Here is a 24,370-nt window from a genome sequence, read left to right as displayed (position 1 = left end):
TAAATCGATCACATAGTCAGGCATTGCTATGATTAATTGATGATGAAGCGCTTGTAGTCTTTCTGGTGTTTACAGCCCAAGGAACCACTGCACAATCTTAAGCCAATTATTCTCCTGTAAAACCATCTATGGGTTGTAAAGCTTTTAGACTTACTTCAATAATTGATTGAGGGTGGTATTATTCTTCAAATGAGATATTAAGATGGCATTCTCAGTTACAAATTCGAATCTCGAAATTAGCAAAATCTTCTATCCAGATGGTTTATTTTACATTGGTCTATTATGTTAGGTTCATGAGTAATAATTATGTCCCACATTGGTTCGAGAGATGAAGAAAGAGCATTTAATATGTAAGTAAGGGTCTAAGACCTAATGGTTTAAGTTTTTGGATCAGAATTGGATTTTTGATTTATATATTAAGCTCTTTGGTGAACTCTCTCGAGGTGTTTTCCCCTATTAAATTGATATCAGAGTTTCAAATTGCGAAACTGGACATGAACAAGTGGATTTTTCTGGGAATTGGACCGGTGAAAGTTCTCTTTTTGGTGGTGGACCGAAGTGTCAAAGTGCTAAGGAGTTTAGCTAGTGTTGGATTAGGTGCGCCATGGGTTTGGCAAAAGATCCGGTTGTCCTTAAACCAAAGAGCCAAGGTTTGGCAGATGAGTAAGGATTATGTTTCACATTGACCTAATGGCTTAAACTTTTAGGTCAGAGTTGGGTTTCTGACTTATATATTGGGTTATTTGGTAGACTTTTTCGAGATTTTTATCCTTAACATATTAGCGTAATGGGAATTTTCTTATATATAGATTTGAAATAAATTCAAAAATAATTCTAGAAGTTAATTAAAATTTCATTCAATCCTCTCAAACATGGCATTCTTTAATTCAAGATGGTGCAGAAGAAGACATCGGATGAATTTTGAAAATCCAACGTGTTGAAATAAAAACAAGAAGGCACTAGTGTGAAGAATCAAAGAATGACCGGTTGGTATGAAAAACTAACATGCGAACCAAACAAAAGAACTGAAATGAATTTCTTGTAGGATCCTTTTGCTTGCACTTGTACAGGCAAACCCTATGTCCAGTTTGGATCCCTGGAATTTTTGTGATCAATTTTTCTAATGCCATTTTAGCAGTTAGATGAATTCTCCAGCGTTGAAACTCATCTCTCCGCAACTATGCTAACCCACATCAAATTTGGGTTGAAAAGAAAATGAAAGAAATCAGTCACTACAAATATTGTGCAAACAATGTGAAAATGTAGAGCACAATTTGAAAAACGTAAAAGAAACATCAGATGGCAGTTCAACTTATAGTTCTTGAAAGGAATTGACAACATAAATTATGTCAACCAAAATTTTATTTTCTTTTTGATGCATGCAAAACATGGATTTGAAAAACGAAAAACAAATTTTGTACTGGTTGGCCGCTTTTATCTCAAACACTTTTCACCTTTACTCTAAAAGTGTAAATAGTGTAGAGGCAGGATTGGATTTATGAAGATCGTATGAGTGTTTTATCCTCTTCTTTTTTGTCCAATAATTGTCTAATTTCTGTGTGTTTTTGTTTTGGTAAATAGTTGCTCAGGCATCACCAAGTCAAATCTTTTGTAAGGCACCCATTCTCTACCAACCCATCAATCTAGAACTAATAACAAGAAACATACCTTGATACAATTTGTTACTATTTTTAATGACGGTCAGAAAGATGAATGAAAATGTAAAAATGGTTGAGGAACTCTATTTAATTGAAGGATGCTTCGAAGAACAATATCTTATTCACATATATTAAGATTACCCTTAATCAGTCAACTTCATATATTTTTTATGATTTTTTTTAGATCCATTAATTACTCCTCTTCTCCTCTCTCTAATTAAAGTTTTTTCCTACTCATTTATTCACATTCTTCTCTCTCTCTCTCTCTCTCTCTCTCTCTCTCTCATTAATTCATCAATTATTTTTATGATTTACTAAATTGATTTTGGTTGTAATAATTTCTTGTATATTAATTCTACATTCTCTTATACTTTTTATTTTTAAAATTTTACTCATATGGTTCTTTTCCAAACAGAATGTAATTGAAACCAAAATAAATAATAGTTTAAATTGAAAAGAATCCCAAAAAATAGCCTTACTTTTCCTTCAATAATCATGGGATACATAACGTAACGTAATTTAAACTTATTTTCATCTAATTATTAGAGAATATGACTACTTAATAGAAATCAAGTCTTACATGATTACAGATAAAAGTTAAAATTTACATGACAAGTATAAAAGAGAAAAAAAGGGTAAAGTTTTAATAGTGTTAGTTGCTTACAGACATGATAAATAAGTAGAATTCAAAGGAAAATTGCATGTTGCATGTCAAAAGAAAATTTATGCTAAAATATTAAGTTACAATGGCATCATAATAATGATTATTTTAAGCTGAAATTTGTTGGATTTAAATGAAGTTCTATTTGCAAAAAAATAAAAATAAAGGAATAAATAAAAATTTTAGAATTGAATAAAAAAGTAAGAGCACATATTACCAAAAAGGTAGAAGAAAAAAAAGGCATAAATTACATTATTTAATTAAAAAAATAATAGATCTATTAGTGTATGAGTGAGACAGAGAGAAATAAGAATAATATGAAGCATAATAGGTTCTCACTCCTCACCCTGTTATCCTATTGAAGTATTTGTTGTACGTAACTTTCCTCACTACAGTTTTTTTTTTTTTTACTTCATGGGATCTCATAACATGACTCGATTGAACTCTTACAGGCAGTGTCATCTCAGTTTTACTTTATCCTGCTCCAATGTAAGTATAAAATTGCCCAAATGAATTTGTAACATTTTGTTCGATTGTTTCAAAGCACAAAAATAAGCATAATTGCTAAGTTCGCTTGACCAAACAAAAATTTTGTTAAACTGCCTATCTTGTTTCACAAATACATTTCACAAGTGCCTCCATGTTTGGCTCGAGTGGTGATCATCCAGCTAGGGTAGGAGGCATTAGTTGTAAATTTGGCAAGTCCATAACAACGATCGGTCCAAATTTTGAATAAAAAAAAGTTGCTGTTAATAAAATAGCTATCTTGCAATTAATGAACTGGGGAAAAAACAAGTTTAATTGCCTCAAAAAACAAAATAAAAACTTAATGGTAAGTATATGGAGTAAGTGTATAACACGCAATCCTGGCATTGAGTTTTTTTTTTTTCTTTTTCGGATGAGTTAAATTTTCCTTGCAAGTAGCATAATGTATGTTACAATCACTATAATAAAACTGACCCTTAAGGTGGAATCAGTCAAATAAACAAAGAGACACGAACAAATAAAATCTACCCAACAACGTTACAATCAAGTCACAATAAGAGCAACCTTGAAAAGACAAACAAGTTCCAACCTGCAAGGTTACACCGAGACAAGAGTATTCTCACATGTTGATCAGAGAATTCGCTTGATGAATGAGCAGTAAAGAAATATGGATTTAGACAAATTTCATATGCATTGCAACCACGTATTGGGTTGAGATTTAGTAACCCTGTCAAGCACATCTGCCTCACGTTGGGTCAATTACTCCATAACATCCTAATTCATTTCAATGGTTCTATTTGGTCCTGAAGTTCTGTTTCTTCATAATTGTCCTCTATGTTTCTTTTGCGAGGCAGTATTCTCTCCTTCAAGCTACTTTTATCATCAACAATCCGTTGTATAAAATGACAACTGTAGCTTGATGCAGATATTTTTCTAAAACACTAAATCTACCACAAATCTTTATTAGGAATCGACACTAGCCAGATGAATTACACAACTGTTATAATTTAACATAATTCACAGAAACAATCACGTAACTTTTTGGAAAACCGTAATGAGTGTGGCAAAATATGCAGTTATGATGCCTAATATTTCTTCACCAGCTCATCTTGATCATGTCCGGGTAGAACTAGGAATTTATCTTTAAAATGACTTATAGGTACATGAAATTTTCTAGGTATATTTGCACTCTTTTTATACCCATTGACTAAGGAGAAGGCCCAAGGTGGGGCCTTCTTTATATAGAGACTTGTTTATTCAAATAGCAATTTGAATCCACACACAACTTCTCACGCACTTAGCTATTGAAATAACAAAATTGCATCATCTATAATATAATTTTAAAACTGGATCAATCATTCACACACTTGTTAAAGACGCTACACAACTATAATCAATGCAATAAAATTGTAATCACATTTAAGCAATAGGTGACATGCATCAAGTGGAAATATACAATTACGTTGTACCTTGAGGAACAAAATGCAATCTAACAAGAAAATCTGCCCATACTTCACCCACTTGCAATAGCTACAACAAAAGCTAATTCAAAAATTTTATCATGCAAACAAAGCTATACAATTCACAAAGTGAGAAGCATCAGGGAAAATGAGTATACCTCTGCAAATCTAACTTTGATGGTGTGAAACAGAAACATTTGAACCCACAATTTTATCTATTAATGACTGCCATTATTGCCGGTTAGTTCAGAAACTAATCTACAAATAGGGGAGAAGACGCGGGGTCTTCAGTTACAGTTGAAACGTTGAGTTCAAATGATTCTTAACCTCCCACACTTTAATGAGCTCTTCAACATGTTGCAATTACTGGTTCAAATGAGTGTCTTTTGTTAGAAAAACTCAATTAATGTTTCTTAAGATTTAACGATGAAGAAGACAAACTTTCTACGGTTACAGTCCACAAATAGTCTTCGAATGGTTCTTCTACTTTGGCCCATTAATTTTGTCTTAAACATTTTTAACTTCCCATTGTACTAAACGGGTAGTTAAAAGAATGAAACTATCACTAACGACCCATGAGCACAATTTGCCAATGTAATTATCATCTCACAAAGGGCACTCTAGTAAACTTATACTCCAATGAGCATAGCTTATTTGTACTTTGAGGTGGATTACTTGTATCATACTTATACGATCCCTAAATTGCCCCTTAAAATGTCGGATGAAAACCACCCAACAAAAAAATTACAATTCCTTTATATATATATAGAGGATAGGATTTCAGTCATCGTTCCAATTTAACTTTAATCTGTCAAAAAATTCAGACTTGGATCCGTTTTAGTGAGTGCTCCTACGAACTCGTCAAGACATTCCATATCATAACTCTAATCACATAGCTGAAAGACAACATTTGAGGACTACTTACTAGGAACGAATATGAGGACTACGTAGAGCTAGCCTTTGCAAACAATATAGAGATTTCGGAGTTATTTTACCCTATAACTTAGCTATTGGCTTCCTTCGAGGTTAAGGTTTAATTGTAAATTACTTACGTTAAACTGGTACAATGGTTTTTCAAGTCTTACAAAAGGTTTGCATTTCAAAACATATATAACGTACAAAAGTCTCAATCAAGGTTGATATTTCAATTCCTTAGGCATGCAACAAACCTACAGGTGCCAAATGCACTAGGGATAATTTCCGGAACTGCTCAAATCATCAAACACATGATTTTCAAGAACAAGTAGGAAACAGTCAATTCTGTCCATGCAACTAAGGAAAATGCCTCAATTGACGTAGCCGGAGAGGGCAGCATCAAATTGGAGCAATTGATAGATAACTAATAAAAGTTTCAAAAGCTATGAGAGTATTCATAGTATGAGCCCGCCAGTGCCAATCAGAGATGACAGCTTCCGAAGTTTCGTTAAGGACTGTCAGCTCCTTGACTGGTCCCCGTGACGGCCACTCGGGTCCTTTTTTGCTTCTTCATTGAGAAAGTCATGGGATTGAGAAGTGACGATTCTGTATATTTTATGTCAAATTAAAACCTCCAAGAAGGGATATAATTTTTTTTCCTTTATTTTATTTTTTTGGATGTATAATTATGGAAATGTCAATTACATATTCTAGAGTTTATCGACGTCTTACAATAAGAGAAATTGATTTTTTCTTGGCATATAAGATCCATTTGCTCCTATTTATCATCCATAAAGAAATTATCAATGCTACATTAGTGTATAATTGTCTTATGAACCAAACGTGGTGTTTTCTTGTTGAATTTGCATCCAATGATCTCAGTATACCTTGATAAATGTTAATCAGTATTTATTAAGTACTTTGACAATAGTTAGGCCTGTCAACGGGTCGGGTCTAGACCCGGATCCGGACCGGATCCGTGAAATTATTGCGGGTATGGGTAGGGATTTAATTCCATTTCTCGGATCCGGATCCGGATCCGGATCCGTTTTGTCAAACAAAAAAACGAGTCGGATACGGAATATAGTATTCCGACCCGTATTAGACCCGGATCCGGATATAAATGAATTAATAATTTAAAATATATATATTTATCAATATAATTTGATTAGGGTGATGTATTTGAGTAAAGTCAATTTGATTTCTTTTCTTAGTTGGTTTTTTCTTTGCATTAGTTAGAAATTAGTTTACAAATATATATTTTTCTCATTTTTATTAGAAATTATAAATTTTGCTAAATTTGTTCGGGTAGACCGACCCGGATCCGGGACCCGCCGGATCCGGATCCGGAACATAGAATAAAAGACCCGTCGGGTAAACGGGTCGGATCCGGGTCCGGTATAGTAATTCGGGTCCGGGTCCGGAATAATGAATTCCGACCCGGACCCGGCTCGTTGACAGCCCTAACAATAGTATATATGCAATCTTCACTTAGTCATCTTGCAGGGAAAAACTATATAGCGAATCGAAGCATTTTTATATGCCTTTTATATTCTACAATGGTGGCTTAAGGAGGAAATTTCGAAATAGTGGTAATTCTCCAAAAAGGGTTTCAAATAGTGAGAGTTCTAAAATGGCACATTTACTCTTTTAAACAATGCATTTATTGAATAATTTGTTCTAGAAAAAAAATACCTAGACAAATGTAAAAACACATTCACAAAATGCATTTTCAAAAAATAACGCATTCATTAAATACGCTTTTCACTCTTTGAGAAGAAATTTGAAAAACATCACCTTTGAGAATTGATTTCAAAAAAAATATACCTTTTGGGAAGTTAGTCATGGATTAAATAGATGCTTCCATATGTTGACTTGTGGCAACAAAAAATCTAGCATCAAGGAGAGCAACTGAGATCATTGGATGCAAACTCAAGCAGAATTCTTACTCCTCAAGCTTGAATTCTTGTTGAGTTTGCACTAGAATTACTCCTTTTCTAGCATCAAACAGAATCAGAAACTCCTCAACCATATTCGAACCAAACAAGTAAGGGATATCAGATTAGCAACTGTTGTGGATGATATTGTTCAATTAAAACTTTTGTTTCATATGTGCTCCTTTTGTCTAGTTCAAAATGATAAGAATCAACTAAGCTCTAAGCTTAGCACCTATGCGTTAGGCATCACCTTTGATGAGGAACTTTCGTTTCCTTAGTAGTATAATTACCGCTTGTAAAGCTATATCGAGTCTTTGCTCGCACTTGTACATCTTTTGACAAGAAATACAAGCATTTATTGTTTCAGAAAAAAAAGGAGAGCTCTTTTGTTATCTTAGCTGACTCTTATGAGTAATTCTTACTTCTTGTAGACGATTGCATTCTCATTGTTTGTTAAAGCTTTATTTCCATCAATACTTTTCTTGCTTAAACATCTAATTAGTGATATAAGAGTTGGGATTTGTAACAACATTTTTTTTTTTTTTTACTTGAGCACCAGTTAAGACGAACTTTGAGATCTAATTACCTAATTATCTGCGTAAGATTAATGTAAAATATTCATGTTTATACTGCTACAACTACGCTTAAGAAAGCCAGATATGCTCATTTAACGATTAATTAACTTGCACCCAATTAACTTCAAATTATTGATACACATAGTATGAAATAATCCTCGTATTCTCAAGGTTCAAGTGATAAAGTTATTCAGCTATTTGCCACAACTGTAATGAACAATCTTCCTAATGGAAAGATGTTTTCTTTTTGTTTTTGTTTGCTAAAGAAAACATGTGCACGTCTCTGCTTAACAAATTGAACAGACACAAAAATGGAGTTTTGTTCTACTTTACAGAAAAGGAGAATGATGAAAGTCTTTTGCCAATAATCCTTATTTGTCTTTTCTCCTGTACACTTTATTTTTCAAATTAAAGTAGATTCTTCAATGGAAAGCCCGAAAAGAACTGAAGAGTTGCATCTGTATATTCTTTTCATGAAAAATCTTGACTGAATTAAGATGCCAGATGAATGAATTTGACCCTCTACACGTTACAAAGTTGACAATGTAAAAAGGTGCAAAATGCATCTGTTAACATCAAATCCATGCCACAATTTTCCTACTGCTCTAAGCATCTAACTGGGACTAAATCGATCCCTTTTAATCATTTTGCACCATAGAAATTGTTTGGTAGAATCATTAATCTTGGGGACCAGCTACTTCGAGTGAGAAGCGTGAACCAGTGCTAATGGGCTGAATATAGGAAGGGAATGGATAGGGTGCCTTTGTCCCTACCCAAATTTGTGCAAGGGACTAAGATTAGGTAAAGTGCACTATTTCTAGCAAAAGGCACACCAGAACTAAAGAAAGGAGTATTACCTTAGGAATTAGGATGTAGAAGAGCGCAAAAAGTTGAAATTAATTATTGATTAAGCCAATTAAGGTAAGGCCATATGATTAGGTGCATGATGTACCTAATGAAACTAATAATGTGATGGAGTGCAGAATGATTTTACCTATCCTATATGAATTATTCTTTTTTCTGCATTAGAAAGAAATCTTTTTAGCTTTTTTATTATAATTTTTGGTTAATGAAAAATTTTAATTTCTTAATGCTCCTTGCAAATCGAAGTCCAACTCTAAATTCAGGAAAAATTAGTCAAGCCAATACCTGCTTAGTACAATTCCTTGAAGCCCCCTTTATCTAGCATTCAATTTTTGCTGCACGCATATGACCTTCTTTTGACTAATTCAGACCGTGTTAATTTGTACGCTTCCCTCAGCAACATATTCAATGTTAGGCACAAATAGAGCTGCAAACGAGCCGAGTCGAGTCGAGCTTTGGCCTTATCGAGTTGAGCCTTGACTTAATTTCATCGAACTCGAACTCGAGCTCAACGAGCTGGTAATTTTCAAGCTCGAGCTCGAGCCGAGCTCGAAAAGAATAAAAAATAATTATTTTATTTTTAAAAAAATAAATAAAATAATATTTTTTCTTAATAAATAATAAAATATTAAGGATATTTATGTAATTTTACTATTAAAAATAAAAATAAAAATAATAAATATATATATACTCGAGCTCGCGAGCCGGCTCGCGAGCTAACGAGCTTAACGTTTTGAGCTCGAGCTCGACTCTGGCTCGACCAGCTCGAGTCGAGCTTGAATCTAGCCGCTCGCAAGCCGATTCGTTTGCATCCCTAGGCACAAAGGCCTGTGACTCCTTGTGACATGTCCACCCAACAATTCAGGAAAAAAAAACAAACAAAAAAACCCTAATAGATCTAGTCGTCTCCAAAAAAAGATGGTGGTGAGATGACATTTTCAAGATAATTGCAAAACTACAAAAAATTGAAACGTGGCAAGAAATTGGATGGTGATATTCATCCAGAATCATTGAAATCTGGGAGGAAGAACCAACTTACTTAAGCATTCTACCACCAGAACCATCAGTTTTTTTATAAATTGTATTCCTCCTCCACTTGCTATAATCTCACCTCAGCCCTCTTCATTGCTACTCTAAGACAATCTCCTTGATCAATTAGTTTCATGGCTAGCTTTAGTGTCATACTTGGTATTATTGGTATGCTTCTAATTTTTCAACCTTCAAGTTTCATATTTTGTGGCATGCAATTTACTTATAGAAAATCATAAGTTTTAATTGTACTTTTGCAGGTAATGTCATCTCTATACTCATGTTTCTCTCCCCGGTGTAAGTGTAGACTTGTCTTCTCAAAAAATTATTTTTGTTTTTGTTGGACTTTTCTTATAAAAAAAAAAATGTTTCCTCCATGTTTGCAATTATTTTAAGTTTCTTGTAATCAGAATACTGTTACAAACTTTGCTCTATTCTATTCAGAATTGCTAATTGACTTGATGAATAATGACATGCCTAATATTTGTTTTCAGAAAAACCTTCAGGCGGATCGTTAAGAAGAAATCAATAGAGGATTTCAAAGGAGTACCCTACATAACCACATTATTGAGTACGAGTTTGTGGTCATTTTATGGGATACTGAAGCCAGGAGGATTGCTTGTGCTCACCGTTAATGGCGCCGGAGCTATCTTACACATAATCTACGTTACCCTGTTTCTCATTTATGCTCCCAAGGATGTAAAGGTGACTCCTCAGAATCTCCATGTTAAAATTTTTCGTGTCAATAAAAACTCTTCTGATTGCCGGTTGGCGGTCAAATTTGTTGGATTTTATAGTTCTTTTCTTTTTGGATGGTAAAAAAGTTTGGATTGTTTCATCTCTGATCATTACTACGATCTCTGATCATTACTACGGATCAGGCCAAACCATGAGACCATATGTTACTTGTAGAGGCATTTACATATGACCCATTAATGCAATTTTTATTTATATAGTAAAATTCGAATACGTAACAAGCTAACATGCGTTGGCAAGATAACATTAGATTCATATAACTTTGTATGTGCTTGTTGGACCAAAGAGGTTTGGCGGAATGGCTGCACGAAAACGAATTTTCCGGTTTAGTACTCCTTCGAATAACACTTTGGTTCAATTTCCTTAAATTCAAACTATTTAACTTGACTTGCATAACTAATCAAACATCAGTTTATATGGACATGAATTAGACTGTTACATGCATCATTATGTATCATTAGGTAAGAGTAAAATGCAATCTAAGTGCTCAATTATTATAAACCGAAAATAAGCATCTAGGTTACCATTTGGTCAACGTGACAAGTAAAAGACGTTTAGACATGCATTGAGAAAATTTGTTACCTTGGTTTTATCATTTATGAAGGAAGTGCCCATAAGTAATGATCTTGTTGATCAGGTTAAGTCTTTGAAGCTGGTGGCAATAGTGGACGTTGGTTTCTTTGGAGTGGTTGTTGCTGTAACGCTTCTGGCACTCCATGGAAGCCTAAGGCTAACAGCGGTCGGACTTCTATGCACAGGAATGACTATTGGAATGTATGCATCCCCTCTTTCTGTCATGGTATGCTCACCCTGTCCTTTGGTTCTTTCCTGCCCCGTTCTCACTTTCTTCTAGTTCAATTTTCTATAACTCGATAAAAGCTACAACCTATGTAAATGCCCTTTTTAGGTTTGATAATTCTGGTTGATAAATAAAGGGAATTAAAAACCGCTGAGCTAAGGTTCTGGTTGATAAATAAGGGGAATTAAAAACCTCTGAGCTTAGCTCAATGGCCACCAGGGAGGGACTTAGGTCCCTCCTTGGGCTGAACCCTCACCTGCAGCAAAAAAAAAAATCTAAAGGTAATGTCATAACACTCGCTTGGTCTAGTTGGATCTGTATACCCACTAGCCCCTAACACAATCTTTTTTAGATTCCCCCTCTCCCTAAATTAGGATAGAGTAGGTTATACAATGTATCGTTGCTGGCAAAAAAAAGGGGGGGGGGGGAATTAAAGGAAAAAAAAACCGTTTTCAAAACCCAATCTAACTGGTAAGAATATTCTTTTCTCTCCTTCTCCCTTATAAGGATTGGAGTATCACCTTCGACTAAAAATTTTTTTTTAAGAAAAAATCACTAGGGAAAATACACCCCTTTACTGCTTTCATTATTATTTGTATAACACATGCAGTTTTGCTTTATTAGCCTAAGGAGAACCATAGCGAGAATTCTGTATTTGTAATCGTGAAGCCATTTGTTCTTCTGGCAGAGAACTGTGATCAAGATGAAAAGTGTGGAGTACATGCCATTTTTTCTGTCTTTCTTTCAATTCCTCAACGGGGGTGTCTGGGCTGCTTATGCTGTGCTTGTAAAGGATATCTATCTTGGAGTAAGTCTTTCTATTGCCCTTTTTTCTTTATTTTGAATTAATGTTTTTCTCCTTTTCTGATTAAAAATTAACAAATAAACAAATAAGTCTTTCTAATGCCTTCTTTTTTTTTAAGTTAATTGTTTTCTCGTTTTTCCCGTTACAAATGAACAAATAAACAATGAACTAACCTATGCATTGGATACCTATTGCTCAATATAAAATATAGTTGAGTAAACGTAGGCTGAGGAAAAAATACACGAAAATAACAATACAAAGGAAAATTTTTTTATAGTTTATAGTTGATATCACTTATTTTTGCAGCAAGTTTTGTCTAGGAAATTTAGTGCTACTTATTTAATTAAGATATTCAATTTTTGGTTATCAAACGCATTTGAACATGTTAAGATATGAATTTATTAAGTTTAAGTTCTGAATTAGGTTATGAAATAGAACCCTAAATATGTTCATATAGGTAGAGAAATTGTTTAAAATGTCTCCAAATTTTATAAAATAAAATTTTACATTCTTTATTTTTAAAAATAATAACTTTACATCCCTTATAATTTTAAATAAGTAAAATTTGGTGTCAACTTAGGTTTTCAATCATTCTTTAATTCAAATTTACCACATGACCTATATCTGGTCATTTTTTTAGGTAAAAAAAGATCTGATTCAACATTTTTAAGAGCACAAATGAATATGAATCAAGTCAAATCTTACTTCTTTAGGAACAAAAATGAATATAAATCAGTTAATTTATTTAATTACAAGTGGGATCTAACATTCGTGTGAATCACGTGATGAATTCAGGATAACAAATGATCGGAAATGTAGTTTGGAATCAAATTTTGCTAACTTAAATTTATAATAGATGTAAAGTTACTATTTTAAAATTAAAAAATAAAAAAAATTCATTTAATGAAATTTGATGGACGTTTTAAACAATTTTCCCGTATATCAACCCAAGAGTGAAGATTCAGAAAAAGTTTCTTTTATTTTTCACTGGGCTTACTCCTCCATTTAAATTCTTTTGTTCATCAGGTGTCAAATGGAATTGGATTTATATTGGGTTCGGCCCAGCTGCTTCTTTTCGTCATTTACAAAAACAAGTCTCCGTCAAAATCTAAGGATGCCGTGGAAGAAGAAGAAGGAGGAGGAGGATCGGCCCAGCCCGTCAAAGGCGTGATGCAGATGGAGGATTTTGATAACAACGAAAAGATGAAGACAGTTTCATTAAATCAAGATGCATTTGGCTCCACTGGAAGCAAAGATCTTGAACTTGGTGTCAAAGAAAATCTTTGATCGTTCAATAATGGGATTTTTCAATTTGTGTTGTTAAAACAAATCAGCTGTGCTATCTGTTTTGAACAATTTTTCTTGGCACAAAAGTTTAAAATGGTTCGGGCACCTTTGCTTTTTGTAAATGGGAATTTACTCTGACATGTGTAATCTAAAGCTTTGAAGATAGTATAACTTCTTTAATTTTGTGTGTGGATATCTTTTGCAAAGTCATGTCCCGATTATTGTTGAATTATTTGAAGTAGGAAACACTAAGTGGTCAAAATAAATTTGCCAAAAAAAAAGCTGTCAAAATAAAAATCATAACTCGAAGAAGGGTTATAAGATATAAAGTATGGAGAAAAACATCTATTTTGAAGTATGTAAAGAAGGGTTTGTTTTTTTGGCAGATTGGATTGATCTTGGTTTCCACGCAAGAGTATATTCAAATGTAAATTGCTTTGAAAGCGAGCGAAAAGCTCTCTTCGAGTTTAAGAAATGTCTAATTGACGAATCAAATTGTTTGGCATCCTGAACTGGAGAAGATTGTTGTTCATGGAAAGGAGTTGGCTACAGCAGAAATATTTGACATGTGATGAAACTTGATCTACGTAATAGTGCCGCCTTTGATTATGGTCGATTAACCTTTGGGGACACGCAAAATTATTTCTCTATATATGGTAAAACTTGATTGGGAGGCCAGATAAGTCCTTCATTAGCGAATCTGCAACATTTGCATTACTTGGATTTCAGCTCGAATTATTTTGCAGGAATTCGAATCCCAACATTTATAGGATCCTTGAAAATTTTGAGATGTCTCAACCTTTCTTATGTAGGTTTCAATGGGACAATTCCTCCCCCAATTAGGAAATCTCTCAGCTTTAGACTATCTCGATCTTGGTAATAAATTAGGATGTTTTTGTGCTTGGATAAGTGGTTATAGATTGGCTGCTAGTCTTTATTTCTTGAAACATTTAGACCTCTCTAGAGTGGATCTAGGAGAGGATCAAGAATGGTTACAAGCAATTAACAAGCTTTCGTTTCTTATCCCTATTAACATTACGAGATTGTGGTATTTATACCTTTCCTTATATTGGACACCTTAATTTCACATCTCTTATCTCACTTGACCTCAGTTCTAATATATTTAACTTCACAATCCCTCTGTGATTCTTTAATGTGATTTCACTTGTTCATCTCGACCTTTGTTCCTACAGTGTTTTTTTGGTCCAATAATTCCTAGTAACCTTCAACATTGGACATCACTAAGCTACTTAGATCTGAGCTGCAATCAATTCAATACTTCACTGTCCGATCCACTTTGAAGTTTGAACAATCTCGTCTTCATGGACATGAGTGCTAACCAAATCCAAGGCTTATCTTGAAAACTATTTAAGTCTATAATGGTCTAGCTGTCACAGGGGTGCCACCAAAACTAAATATATTCACAAGTACGTGGAGTTTGACAAGGAAAGAAGATCAATCACACCAAAACTTGAAAGGAAAAATTATATATTCTGACTTATTTCGAGACATTCTTAGTTGTGTGAGTATACATTTTACACCTATAATATTCTTAGTTAATCTTCCTATTTCCAATCTCTATGGTCGGCCATTGTCCAGAAACGAGATTTTAGAGCCTTCGTTACTATTAAATTTAGAGTTTAAATCTTGTGCTTAGCAGTTAGAAGTGAGAAGGGGATGGGAGAGTATAAAAAAAAAATTCCTATTCCCAGGAAACTTTCCCAAGCAGAGATTTTGTAAATAACTACTACGTAAAACATAAAAAAAAAAAAGGAACATTTTTTGAGAGGCCAAGTAGATTAGAGGCAAAACTATGTGAGAATCATACTTGGGAATCTTTGACAGCTAAACTATATGATGATGCCTAATTGCCTAATGATGGCCAAAATCACAAATAATCTTATAGAAAAGTAAGTATTAATTCTCCAGAAATTTTTTTTTTCCCGAAGCTATCTCCAGATCTATTGTTAGTTGTCACTACTCTGTATAATAACTTATCACAAGTCATAGAAGCGATGCCAAGGAATTTTCTGGGCGTAGACCACTGTACAGTTGACTTGCCGTACCATATGGTAAGATTTCAGAACCACAAGATTCATGTTACTTTGGCATCTTAATCTGCACGTAAAACCCCACACACACACACACACACACACACACCACACAAACCAAAAAAAAAATCTGGGCGTAAAAACAAAAAACATTTAATGTCGCAATCTTAAAATATTAGTACTTCTGATGTGTTTCCTAACGATAATTGGACTTGGTCCCTGGTTCGAGAATGCATGTAAAACACGTGAGAAGGCTAAAATGTGATGTCTTTTTCATCGTCCCCTCTTCTGTTCAGTAATCTCAAGCAGAAGCAATACTTGGATTCAATTATTGCAATCATCATGTTAATCATCATTTATGCTCCGTTTGAATTGCTATTTTTAGAAGTTTGTATAAAAAAATAGATTATAACGATTTGATATATATGAGATAAAAAGATAACTGAAAAATATGTTCACAGAAGACGTAAAAATTTTTCTTTGAAAAATAACGATGCAATTACAAAAAATTTTCTTTAAAACAGCTTTTTCTTCCTTTCATATTCCTTTTTGAATGTTGGTGCATTATTTTTCCTTTAAAAAAAAAGCAGGGTATGTTGAATGGTTTGTCGAGCTATTACTTTTTTAAGCATTGCATTATTTTTTGAATGTTGGTGCATTATTTTTCCTTAAAAAAAAGCAGGGAACGTTGAATAGTTTGTCCAGCTATTTTTTTAAGCATTGGCCGACAAGCAAATTTATATTCAGCCAATGAACCCCAAAAGCTAAAATGTGTATTAGTTTTTTTATTAACGTGCGCTATACGAGCAGATAATTTAATTATGATTTTGTTTTTAGTTTAAGTAAAGTGAGTATGTCACCTCTTTTTAAATATTGATTTGTAAAATAAAAAAAATGCCTGTTTCTGATGGAAGTAGTTATGACTTAGTGCAAATCATGTAGAAGATTTAAGCACGACATTGTGAAGACTGAAACCTCTTCTTTGAAGGAGTTGAGAGAAGATTTCTCCATGTGAATTGAGAGCCCTCTTGTGCCATATTTGGTTGGTGAAGTAAAAGCATTTTAATAGAACATGAAATTGTCATGATTGCCCTGTATAAACTGATAATTTTTTTTGTCAAAAATGTATAAACTTATACACAAGGGTGCATTTGATAAATTTGAAATTTAAATTTTAAAATCTAAAATTTGAAATCCAAATCCGTTAAATTATAAATAATAAAATTCTAACATTTGAGTGCATTCTGCATTAAGTGATAAGTGAATAATTTATTACTTATTATTTTTTTAAAATAAGTTTTGCCTACACAATTCAAACCTACTTAATTAATTTAAATGTTCTATTTTTAATTATCAAACACGTTTGAACATGTTAAGATTTAAATATATTAAGTTTAAGTATTGAACTGCATTATCAAACAATGCCTAAGACCGGATTTACCTAGAAAATATTTGTAATTCAAAGTACAGCATTTTTGTTTAATCTTACTTGTAGTCATTAATGAACTATAATTCGGTATACAATTGGTAAAACTTAGTTTGAACTAGAACTTAAGCTTTCCAATTTCTTTTTATATATTTGCAATTCCAAACATCATGTCAAATTCGGGGATGCACATATAGGCCCACGTCATGTGTTCATGTTCACCTGCAAACTTGTTCACATAGAAATATCCCATTACTGTTGAATAGGACATACATGAAATCCGTTCTCTAGTTTGTTTAAGTTGAAAACTTACCAAACTTTCTCCCTAACATATTTCTTCCCTTAAAGGGCCACAACAGCATTTTTGCAGGCCAGAGTTTTGCTCAACATGGAGACACTAATTTTATTCGTTGGCATAATAGGTAATCATTTGTCTAAACAATTCACAAGTTATTTTCTCTCCGTCATCGCTTTTTCAGTTTTAATTTTGACTACAATCAATTATGATCATTGTTTTGCAGGAAACATCATCTCAGTGCTCATGTTTCTTTCTCCGGTGTAAGTGAAATATGCTGACTGATTCATCAAAGCAAATATTGAAAGGTTAGATATGTATATATTCTGTACTCAAATGAGAAAATTGCTGTAAAATATTTCCAGGAAGACGTTTTGGAGGATTGTGAAGCGTAAATCGACTGAGGATTTTGAGAGTCTTCCTTACATTTGTACACTGCTGAATTCATCATTATGGACATACTATGGAATTACAAGGCCAGGAAGTTATCTCGTGGCAACAGTCAATGGTTTTGGTGTGGTCGTTGAAATAATTTATGTATCTTTGTTCCTCATTTTTGCTCCTCCAAAAATGAAGGTATGTAAATCATCTCCGCCCCCTCCCCATCCTGATCTTTGCAAAATGTATCATCTTTCTTGAGGTCCAAATGAAGATTTACTCGCATGATAAGCAAGTCATTGCTGACATCAAGTTCATGTACCAATGTTGATCAACAGGGCAAGACTGCCGTACTTGCCGGTGCTTTGGACGTCGGATTTTTGGCGGCGGCCATTTTAGCCACTCAATTCTTGACGACCGGAGATACGAGGATCGATGTAATAGGCTACATGTCTTCAGGCCTAAACATCATCATGTATGGCTCCCCTCTTGCAGCCATGGTAAGATCGTCTCTCCCATGTTAATTAGCTGTTAAAAAGTAAATACAAGCATTTCATGAGTCAAGTCGTTCTGACTTCTTGGTTTACTTATTCCAAGCAATTTATGACTCAGATGTATATAATACTTCAAGAATCCAAATTTCACCAATTTTTAGGGTTTTCATGTTTCTTGCTGTCCAGATTTTCAATTACTCCTCCGGTCTCTTTGGACTGGCAATATTTAGGGTTGCTTGATGGATTTTAGCAATTTTACCTCGTTTTCCTTATGTCTTTAGACACTTTTTTTTTTGTCGGTTAAATTTAATTTTCCATTTACTTCACTCTACCATTCAACATTTAGTAAGCTCAGGATTGCCTTTTAGGTTGGAGGAAAAGGTGGACATATTGAAACCATAGGTACTTTAGACCTTGTGGATTAGAGTTAAGAATAAGATGCTTGCTAAAAAATCCAAGCTAATGACATCACATGCGTCCCATCTGAGATTTCTTATGATCTCAGCTTCCTTTTGCTATCATATATTTGGTAGAGTTTTCTTTCCAGTCTCACCTGGGCAACCCTACGCAATGGGAGGGATTGATGAGTATCATGAATTAAACCTTTGCTTATAACACAAATAATTAATAGGCATATTCTTGGCCATGCAGAAAACTGTGGTGACAACAAAAAGTGTGGAGTATATGCCTTTCCTGCTCTCATTTTTCCTGTTCTTGAATGGAGGGATTTGGACTTTCTATGCCGTGCTTGTGCAAGACTGGTTTCTGGGAGTAAGTTCTCAATCATTATCACTTGAACATATTTCCTAAAAGATCACCTATTTATTAGGAACTTCCAATTGTCAAATTGGCATGTTCCTATAAAGAGCTCCTTATACCATTCTTTTTTACACCATTATTAAATGTCACGCAAGACAAAAAGCCTAGCGTAACGCAACCAATCTTCCAGCTACGGGTATTACAAAATAATAATGATAATAATAATAAAAAAATAATCTTTGTCTTTCTTTTCTTCTAATCCATCCTAACCTCATATTTTGCTTTTTTGTATTAAAAAAAAAAACTCTGTTGACTCAAATACTTGATACATCAAAACTGTTAGGTGCTCAGATTTTTTCCACTGTCACCGTCACCTCCAACATCAATTATGAAATACACTGAGCCCCACATGATTTTTTTTCTTCGCTTTTTAAACTACTCTATCAACTGTTGCTTTTGACTCTTCATATCTCAGCAATCGTACTATGCGAAACCATGACATTCAATTTGAGATAGAATGGGTGATAATGAGAAAAATATGGAATAAGTGCATATTATTTTGAAGGAGTAGAGGACAAAGGTTGCAAATGGGAAATACTACTGGCATTCGGGAATAAAAAGTAAGACGTCACAATACCAATACTTTAATGTGTGACTTATTGGGTCAAAATAGTAAAAAAAAAAAAAAGCAACTAAGTCTCTAACCTAAACTGCTTTTGCAGTATCATCTAAAACTAAAACCCGTTTGGATGGTGAATTTTTTGGATATTTATATAAAATTTTATTGTCCTTTATTATAAAAGTTATAGAAAATCTTGTGAAGTAGAGTTTCTGTGCAGAAATTGAATTTTTTTTTTATTTTTTCTCTCTTCTTTTTCTCTTTTTCTTTCCTCTTTTCTCCTTCCATTTTACTATTGCCACTGCTCTAGCCGCTACCGCCACCACCTCCACCGCCAGCGCCATCACCGTCACTGGCTACTCCATTTTGTTCTCCTCTTTCTCTCTTTGTCTCTCCCCTTCCCTCCCTCTTTCCTCTCCTCTTCTCGTCCCCCCCCCCCCTTCTCCCCTCTTTCCTCCATCACCCCCCTCCCCCTAGTTGCACAACTAGATCAAGTGCAAATTTGCACCAAGAGGTTGCTCCTAGGAGGAGGGGGAGGGGGAGGGGGGGAATATGAGAGAAGGAGGAAGGAGAAGAGGGAGGAGAGGGGGGGAGGGGAGGAGAAAGAAAGAGGAAAAAAAAAAAGCAGCACCCACTCGCGCCGGCCTTGATGGTGGTAGTCTGAGGTGTGGGGAGGAAGAAGAAGCGAGGAAAGGAAAAAAAAATTTGTGTGTTATTAACTTTAAGTAATTTTTTGAGGATTGTGTAATTAAACATCTTGTTGAGAAAAAAACTAGCCAAAAAACTAACGAATCCAAACCGGCCCAGAATAATACACAGGTTAGAAAAGAAATCCACCCAAAAATTGAAGTTTCGGGCGTCCATATTCTACTGTGAGGATTGTCGATGGGATTAGTATAAATTTGTATTTTATTTCCATTTTAACGTAATTTTCAAATTCCTCAAAATAACCTGGAAATATTTTCTCGGATTCGTTTTTTTCTTAAAGCAACAATTACATCATAGAGAACAAGTGGTTCAAATTAGCCTGCGTTAAAACGTGACAGCCACAGGATGCTTTCCACCTACTTCACTAATCATCCCAAGTCCATATCTTGCTACATGATGAATAACAACTATTACCTTTTTTTTTTTTTGGGTAAGTTTAACTCTATTATCATTAGTAACTCTAAATCATTTCTTGGATGCGTAAAAGCTAAAATCCACGAATCAACATCAACTTTTTATGTGTCCCACGATTTATGAATGATTTTCAAGAATCTCAATAGTAATGGGTAGTCCCAATCTGACCCTAGCTGAAATTGTCTTGTATCAATCTGTGGTCTCCAGCTCAATACAAGACAGTAATTACCTTAACTGTTTAGCGCAGGAGCACCACCGACACCATTGAATTTTGTCAGTTAAAATTCAGAAAGTAAGAATACCAAAATTCTGAAATTATCAAAGATGATTGATTGGTATATATAGCAGTAACAATAATATTATTGTCTTAATCCTAATTACCATGAAGTTTTTACAAGGGGATACTTTAGACTGTGAAATGACGTCGTGGGCAATGATAAACTGTTCCCGAAATCGCCCGTATCTCATGATTAAGACTTTATATGTCCGTCTTCTTCCACTGGTCTACTTTGATTTTTGCCTCGTGGAGACAAAAGGGTGTCAAGTTTATTCATGATGGCTGGTAAGGGAGGCCACACTTACCCTACACGAGGACAGCTCCCTAATTCTCTACCACATTTTTACTCTTCTTTCCTTTGTCAAGTATTGGCCAGATGATGGTGATATTAGTGTCAGCAACCTTCTTGGAGCTACATATACAAGTGATAGTGGGTACAACTTATAAGCCTAGCTTAATAATTGAGCTATTGGTTGTGCTAAATCAAATATCACGAAAAGTTGACAGAGCAGTCATTTTATTTTAACCGTGAGATAAAAAGTTTAATTGTGTCAATATATCATCTGCCTAATAATTGTGAGATACTAGTATAACGGTTAGTCTGCTGATTAAATCACTATATCAATCGTGAGGGTAGGTAGTATAGTTAACCTATGCTAGCTCCAAGAATAAATGCATGATTTTGGATCATCCAAAACATGTAATTTAGCATGAAATTGTGGCCATCAATTGCCTTCAGCAATTTTCTCTCGTATTTGTTAAGGCCTCTTCCTCACCTGATAGCTGGGGCAGCAAGTCTATTACCGTTTTTGCTGTCTCCTTAAGCAAGTCATCCAATCTCAAATCTTCTTTTCGAACCATGATCTTTTACCTCACTATTTTACGTACAGAACTTCTAGCCATTATTATTTTCAAGAGCGCTGAAGAAAAGAGCTGGATTAGGGAAGGAATTAATTTGTCCTTGTTTTCATTTTTTTTGGTCATTTTGTTTAAGGATTGCTTGAGCAAAATGTGAAGAAGGTTGTAGTTAATTTGCGGTACCATAAAGGGTGGTAAGTGTAATTACTCAAAGCACATACCAAAATTAGCAATGGAGTTTTGTGAGTTGTAGGGATAAACATTTTGAAGTCATTCGAAGTTTTATAGTACTCCATCTTTCTTTTATAGGAACACAAATGAATGTCATTTATATGCCTCAATTTGCACCGCCACCAGTCTTTTTTCTTGGGGCCTCAAAATTTGAGCAAACGAATTAGAGGCAAGCATGATTTGGGTTTATGCGAATGTGAAATAAGAACTGCAGTACATAAAAATTAGAATCAGACTCCAACTTGGTCAAGAATGAATTCATTCCATCTTTGGTTAACTTGAAAATTATGGCTTGCAACTTTCTGATGCTTTTGATGTAGGTTCCAAATGGCATTGGCTTCATCCTCGGCACAGTTCAGCTGGTACTCTATGCAATTTATAGGAACGCAAAATCTAGTTATTCTGCATCAGCCGATTTAGAGCAAGCATCGGAGAGACAGTCCCTTCTTCCACCTTCGGCCTCGGGGCACACAAGCCACGGATAGAGAGAGTAATTACCATGCATCCAACATACATATAAATCATGACACAACTCCTATTTACATCTTTTTTTATTTTATTTTTTGCCCTTTCTCTTTATTTTTTGGTAAAAGTTATTTATTTATACAATTAAACAAAAACAAAAAGAGGGAAAAAAAAAAAGTAGTTGATACTTCGCTGTATTGGCTTACTGCTGTTGGTATGTAGGTACATGTGTTTCTTTTGAATTTTGTTTTGTTTCATGGTATAGTATTGAAATCAATTCGTGTAAATTTAATTGATTCGGCATGATGAGGAATAGATTAAAAAAAATTAAAAGATTTTTTATTTTGCCAAAACGTGAGCACTTTTTGAAGTGAAATGACGAGATCGGATCACAATTGGTAGATTTTTTTTCTTTGGCCTTTTTTTATTATGTGATGAGGTTTAATTCAATTATTAAATCGAATCCAATTCAATGGTTCAATCGGTCAATCGGATGATCGGTCACTTAGCTGGCTAAGTTAATAGTTGAACCAGATAAGGAAGCAATATGTTGACTAGTCAGTGATCTGTCAGTTCAATCATTAAAATTTAAAAAATCAGTTCATTCAATCACTGGTTTAATTACCAGGTCAAGAATTATATTATTGTTAATAATTCAAATAATTGATTTTTATATTACATAAATCGCCTATACAACCGATAAACCTGTAGTCGAACTGCCATTGAACCGGTAACCTTGCTGGATTGATGTTAAAACCGACCTTAAAAACCATGGCTTACCTGAGCAGAGCCACGATTCCAAGCCAAGGATTGCATGCATGCATGGTTTGTTTTGCTATGGGCCTGTTTGGTAAACGAATCGAAAGTCGAAACCAAATTTCTTGATGAAACGCAATTCAAAATGTCTTTGGGCTCGTTTGCCTGCAAATGATCCCCAAGCCATTTTGCTTGTTAGCCCAAGGTCAGTCGCAATAATTAGCTATTGATATAGGTAGAGGTGTCGAAAAGGATGATTCGGACGGGTTTGAACGGGTCATAATTGGGTAATGCGTATAATTGATTCAACTCATTTATATCTATTTAATAAATCGGTATGAATATGCCCAATTATCCATTTATGAATCACTTAAAATTCTACTTATTTTTTTTTCTATTTTTTCACATGTTGTTTAATAAGAAATAACAATATTTTATTGTTACTAGATTGATAAAAAAATTCAAATTGATTTGCTTAACACTCACTAAAAATTGAGTTTAAATATATAATTATTTTTAAATGAATATAAATTGGTAAATCAAGTCAATTCACTATTCACCAATTAAATGAATTTAATTGGACACCCATTTAAACCCATTCAAAATTAATGGGTAGATTTGGATGAGTTATTGGTGGGCGGATTTGGACGGATCAAGATAATTGAATTATGATTGACGTCTATAGCAGATACAGCTTGCACTTCCATTTGGTGCACTTGGTAATTGTCGTCTTAAGGTCTAGGTTTTTTCACTAAACATATAATTTACACCTTATCTGTAGATTATATCGAGGATTTGCAATCTACTAAGATCCTTGAAATTTAAGTGTGATTGATCACTATGTTATCACAACCAACGTACACAGTGTACAAGCATCAAGGCATTTTGTCCTATCAGCCTCGAATGCAAGAATACCATGTTATTCTTTGCTCGTAGCACTCTCGGATGGAATGCCGCATATTCCCGTTTAATTTCACTGAAAAATTGAGAAGAAATTTTGCTTAGCCTTCTTAATTTAATTAGAAGGTACATCGGGCAGTTAATCTCATAGTTAGCCAAGGAAGATAAATCAAAATACTCTTTTGATTAGTTTCCTACGAACATTGGATAGTAGACAAATTCATTCTATAATTCTATATCTGACCAGTCGCTTATTACAAATGGGTGGTCGGTGTACCAAGTTTGCTGTGGTTTTCAGACATGCAGTTGATTGGGATATACAGAGGAATCCAGTGGATGATCCAGCATGCATCCCAAAACTCTTTTTGTTGGATCAGTTTGCTGGCTGATTTTTGCAGCAGCAATTGTTTATTATCATTTGTGGCGTTGCAGAAATGTATAGGAGGTTATCCAACAGATTCTCAAGGATGTTCGTGGGATAATTTCTGGCTGGAAGAAGGTAGATAG

The 24,370-nt window shown here is 34.2% G+C and overlaps 2 protein-coding genes across 2 annotated transcripts; both read left to right on the top strand.

The window, feature by feature from the left end:
- The first annotated feature begins 9,619 nt into the window (after positions 1-9,619).
- On the top strand, positions 9,620-13,412 carry LOC113729673 (bidirectional sugar transporter SWEET16-like). The gene is made up of 6 exons (XM_027253927.2): positions 9,620-9,753; positions 9,846-9,882; positions 10,080-10,290; positions 10,979-11,140; positions 11,829-11,948; positions 12,972-13,412. The coding sequence occupies exons 1-6, from the start codon at positions 9,720-9,722 to the stop codon at positions 13,230-13,232; spliced, it is 825 nt and encodes a 274-aa protein (XP_027109728.1). The 5' UTR covers positions 9,620-9,719; the 3' UTR covers positions 13,233-13,412.
- A 3,567-nt stretch (positions 13,413-16,979) lies between these two features.
- Positions 16,980-22,449, top strand: LOC113732897 (bidirectional sugar transporter SWEET17-like). The gene is made up of 6 exons (XM_027258932.2): positions 16,980-17,131; positions 17,231-17,267; positions 17,370-17,580; positions 17,721-17,882; positions 18,528-18,647; positions 22,063-22,449. The coding sequence occupies exons 1-6, from the start codon at positions 17,098-17,100 to the stop codon at positions 22,225-22,227; spliced, it is 729 nt and encodes a 242-aa protein (XP_027114733.1). The 5' UTR covers positions 16,980-17,097; the 3' UTR covers positions 22,228-22,449.
- Positions 22,450-24,370: the final 1,921 nt, after the last annotated feature.

The sequence above is a fragment of the Coffea arabica genome, chromosome 2e, assembly GCF_036785885.1.
Source record: "Coffea arabica cultivar ET-39 chromosome 2e, Coffea Arabica ET-39 HiFi, whole genome shotgun sequence".
Lineage (NCBI taxonomy): Eukaryota > Viridiplantae > Streptophyta > Magnoliopsida > Gentianales > Rubiaceae > Coffea > Coffea arabica.
The sequence above is the reverse complement of the archived record's forward strand: the minus strand, read 5'-3'. Positions and strand labels throughout refer to the sequence as shown.

What these genes read in the sequence shown, in the direction of transcription:
- LOC113729673 (XM_027253927.2), top strand. Translation starts at nt 9,720, where the DNA reads ATGGCTAGCTTTAGTGTCATACTTGGTATTATTG. An exon ending in ATGCTCCCAAGGATGTAAAG is followed by an intron (nt 10,291 to 10,978) that starts GTGACTCCTCAG and finishes CTTGTTGATCAG; the next exon opens with GTTAAGTCTTTGAAGCTGGT. An exon ending in CATCCCCTCTTTCTGTCATG is followed by an intron (nt 11,141 to 11,828) that starts GTATGCTCACCC and finishes TTCTTCTGGCAG; the next exon opens with AGAACTGTGATCAAGATGAA.
- LOC113732897 (XM_027258932.2), top strand. Translation starts at nt 17,098, where the DNA reads ATGGAGACACTAATTTTATTCGTTGGCATAATAG. An exon ending in CTCATGTTTCTTTCTCCGGT is followed by an intron (nt 17,268 to 17,369) that starts GTAAGTGAAATA and finishes AAATATTTCCAG; the next exon opens with GAAGACGTTTTGGAGGATTG. An exon ending in GCTCCCCTCTTGCAGCCATG is followed by an intron (nt 17,883 to 18,527) that starts GTAAGATCGTCT and finishes TTGGCCATGCAG; the next exon opens with AAAACTGTGGTGACAACAAA.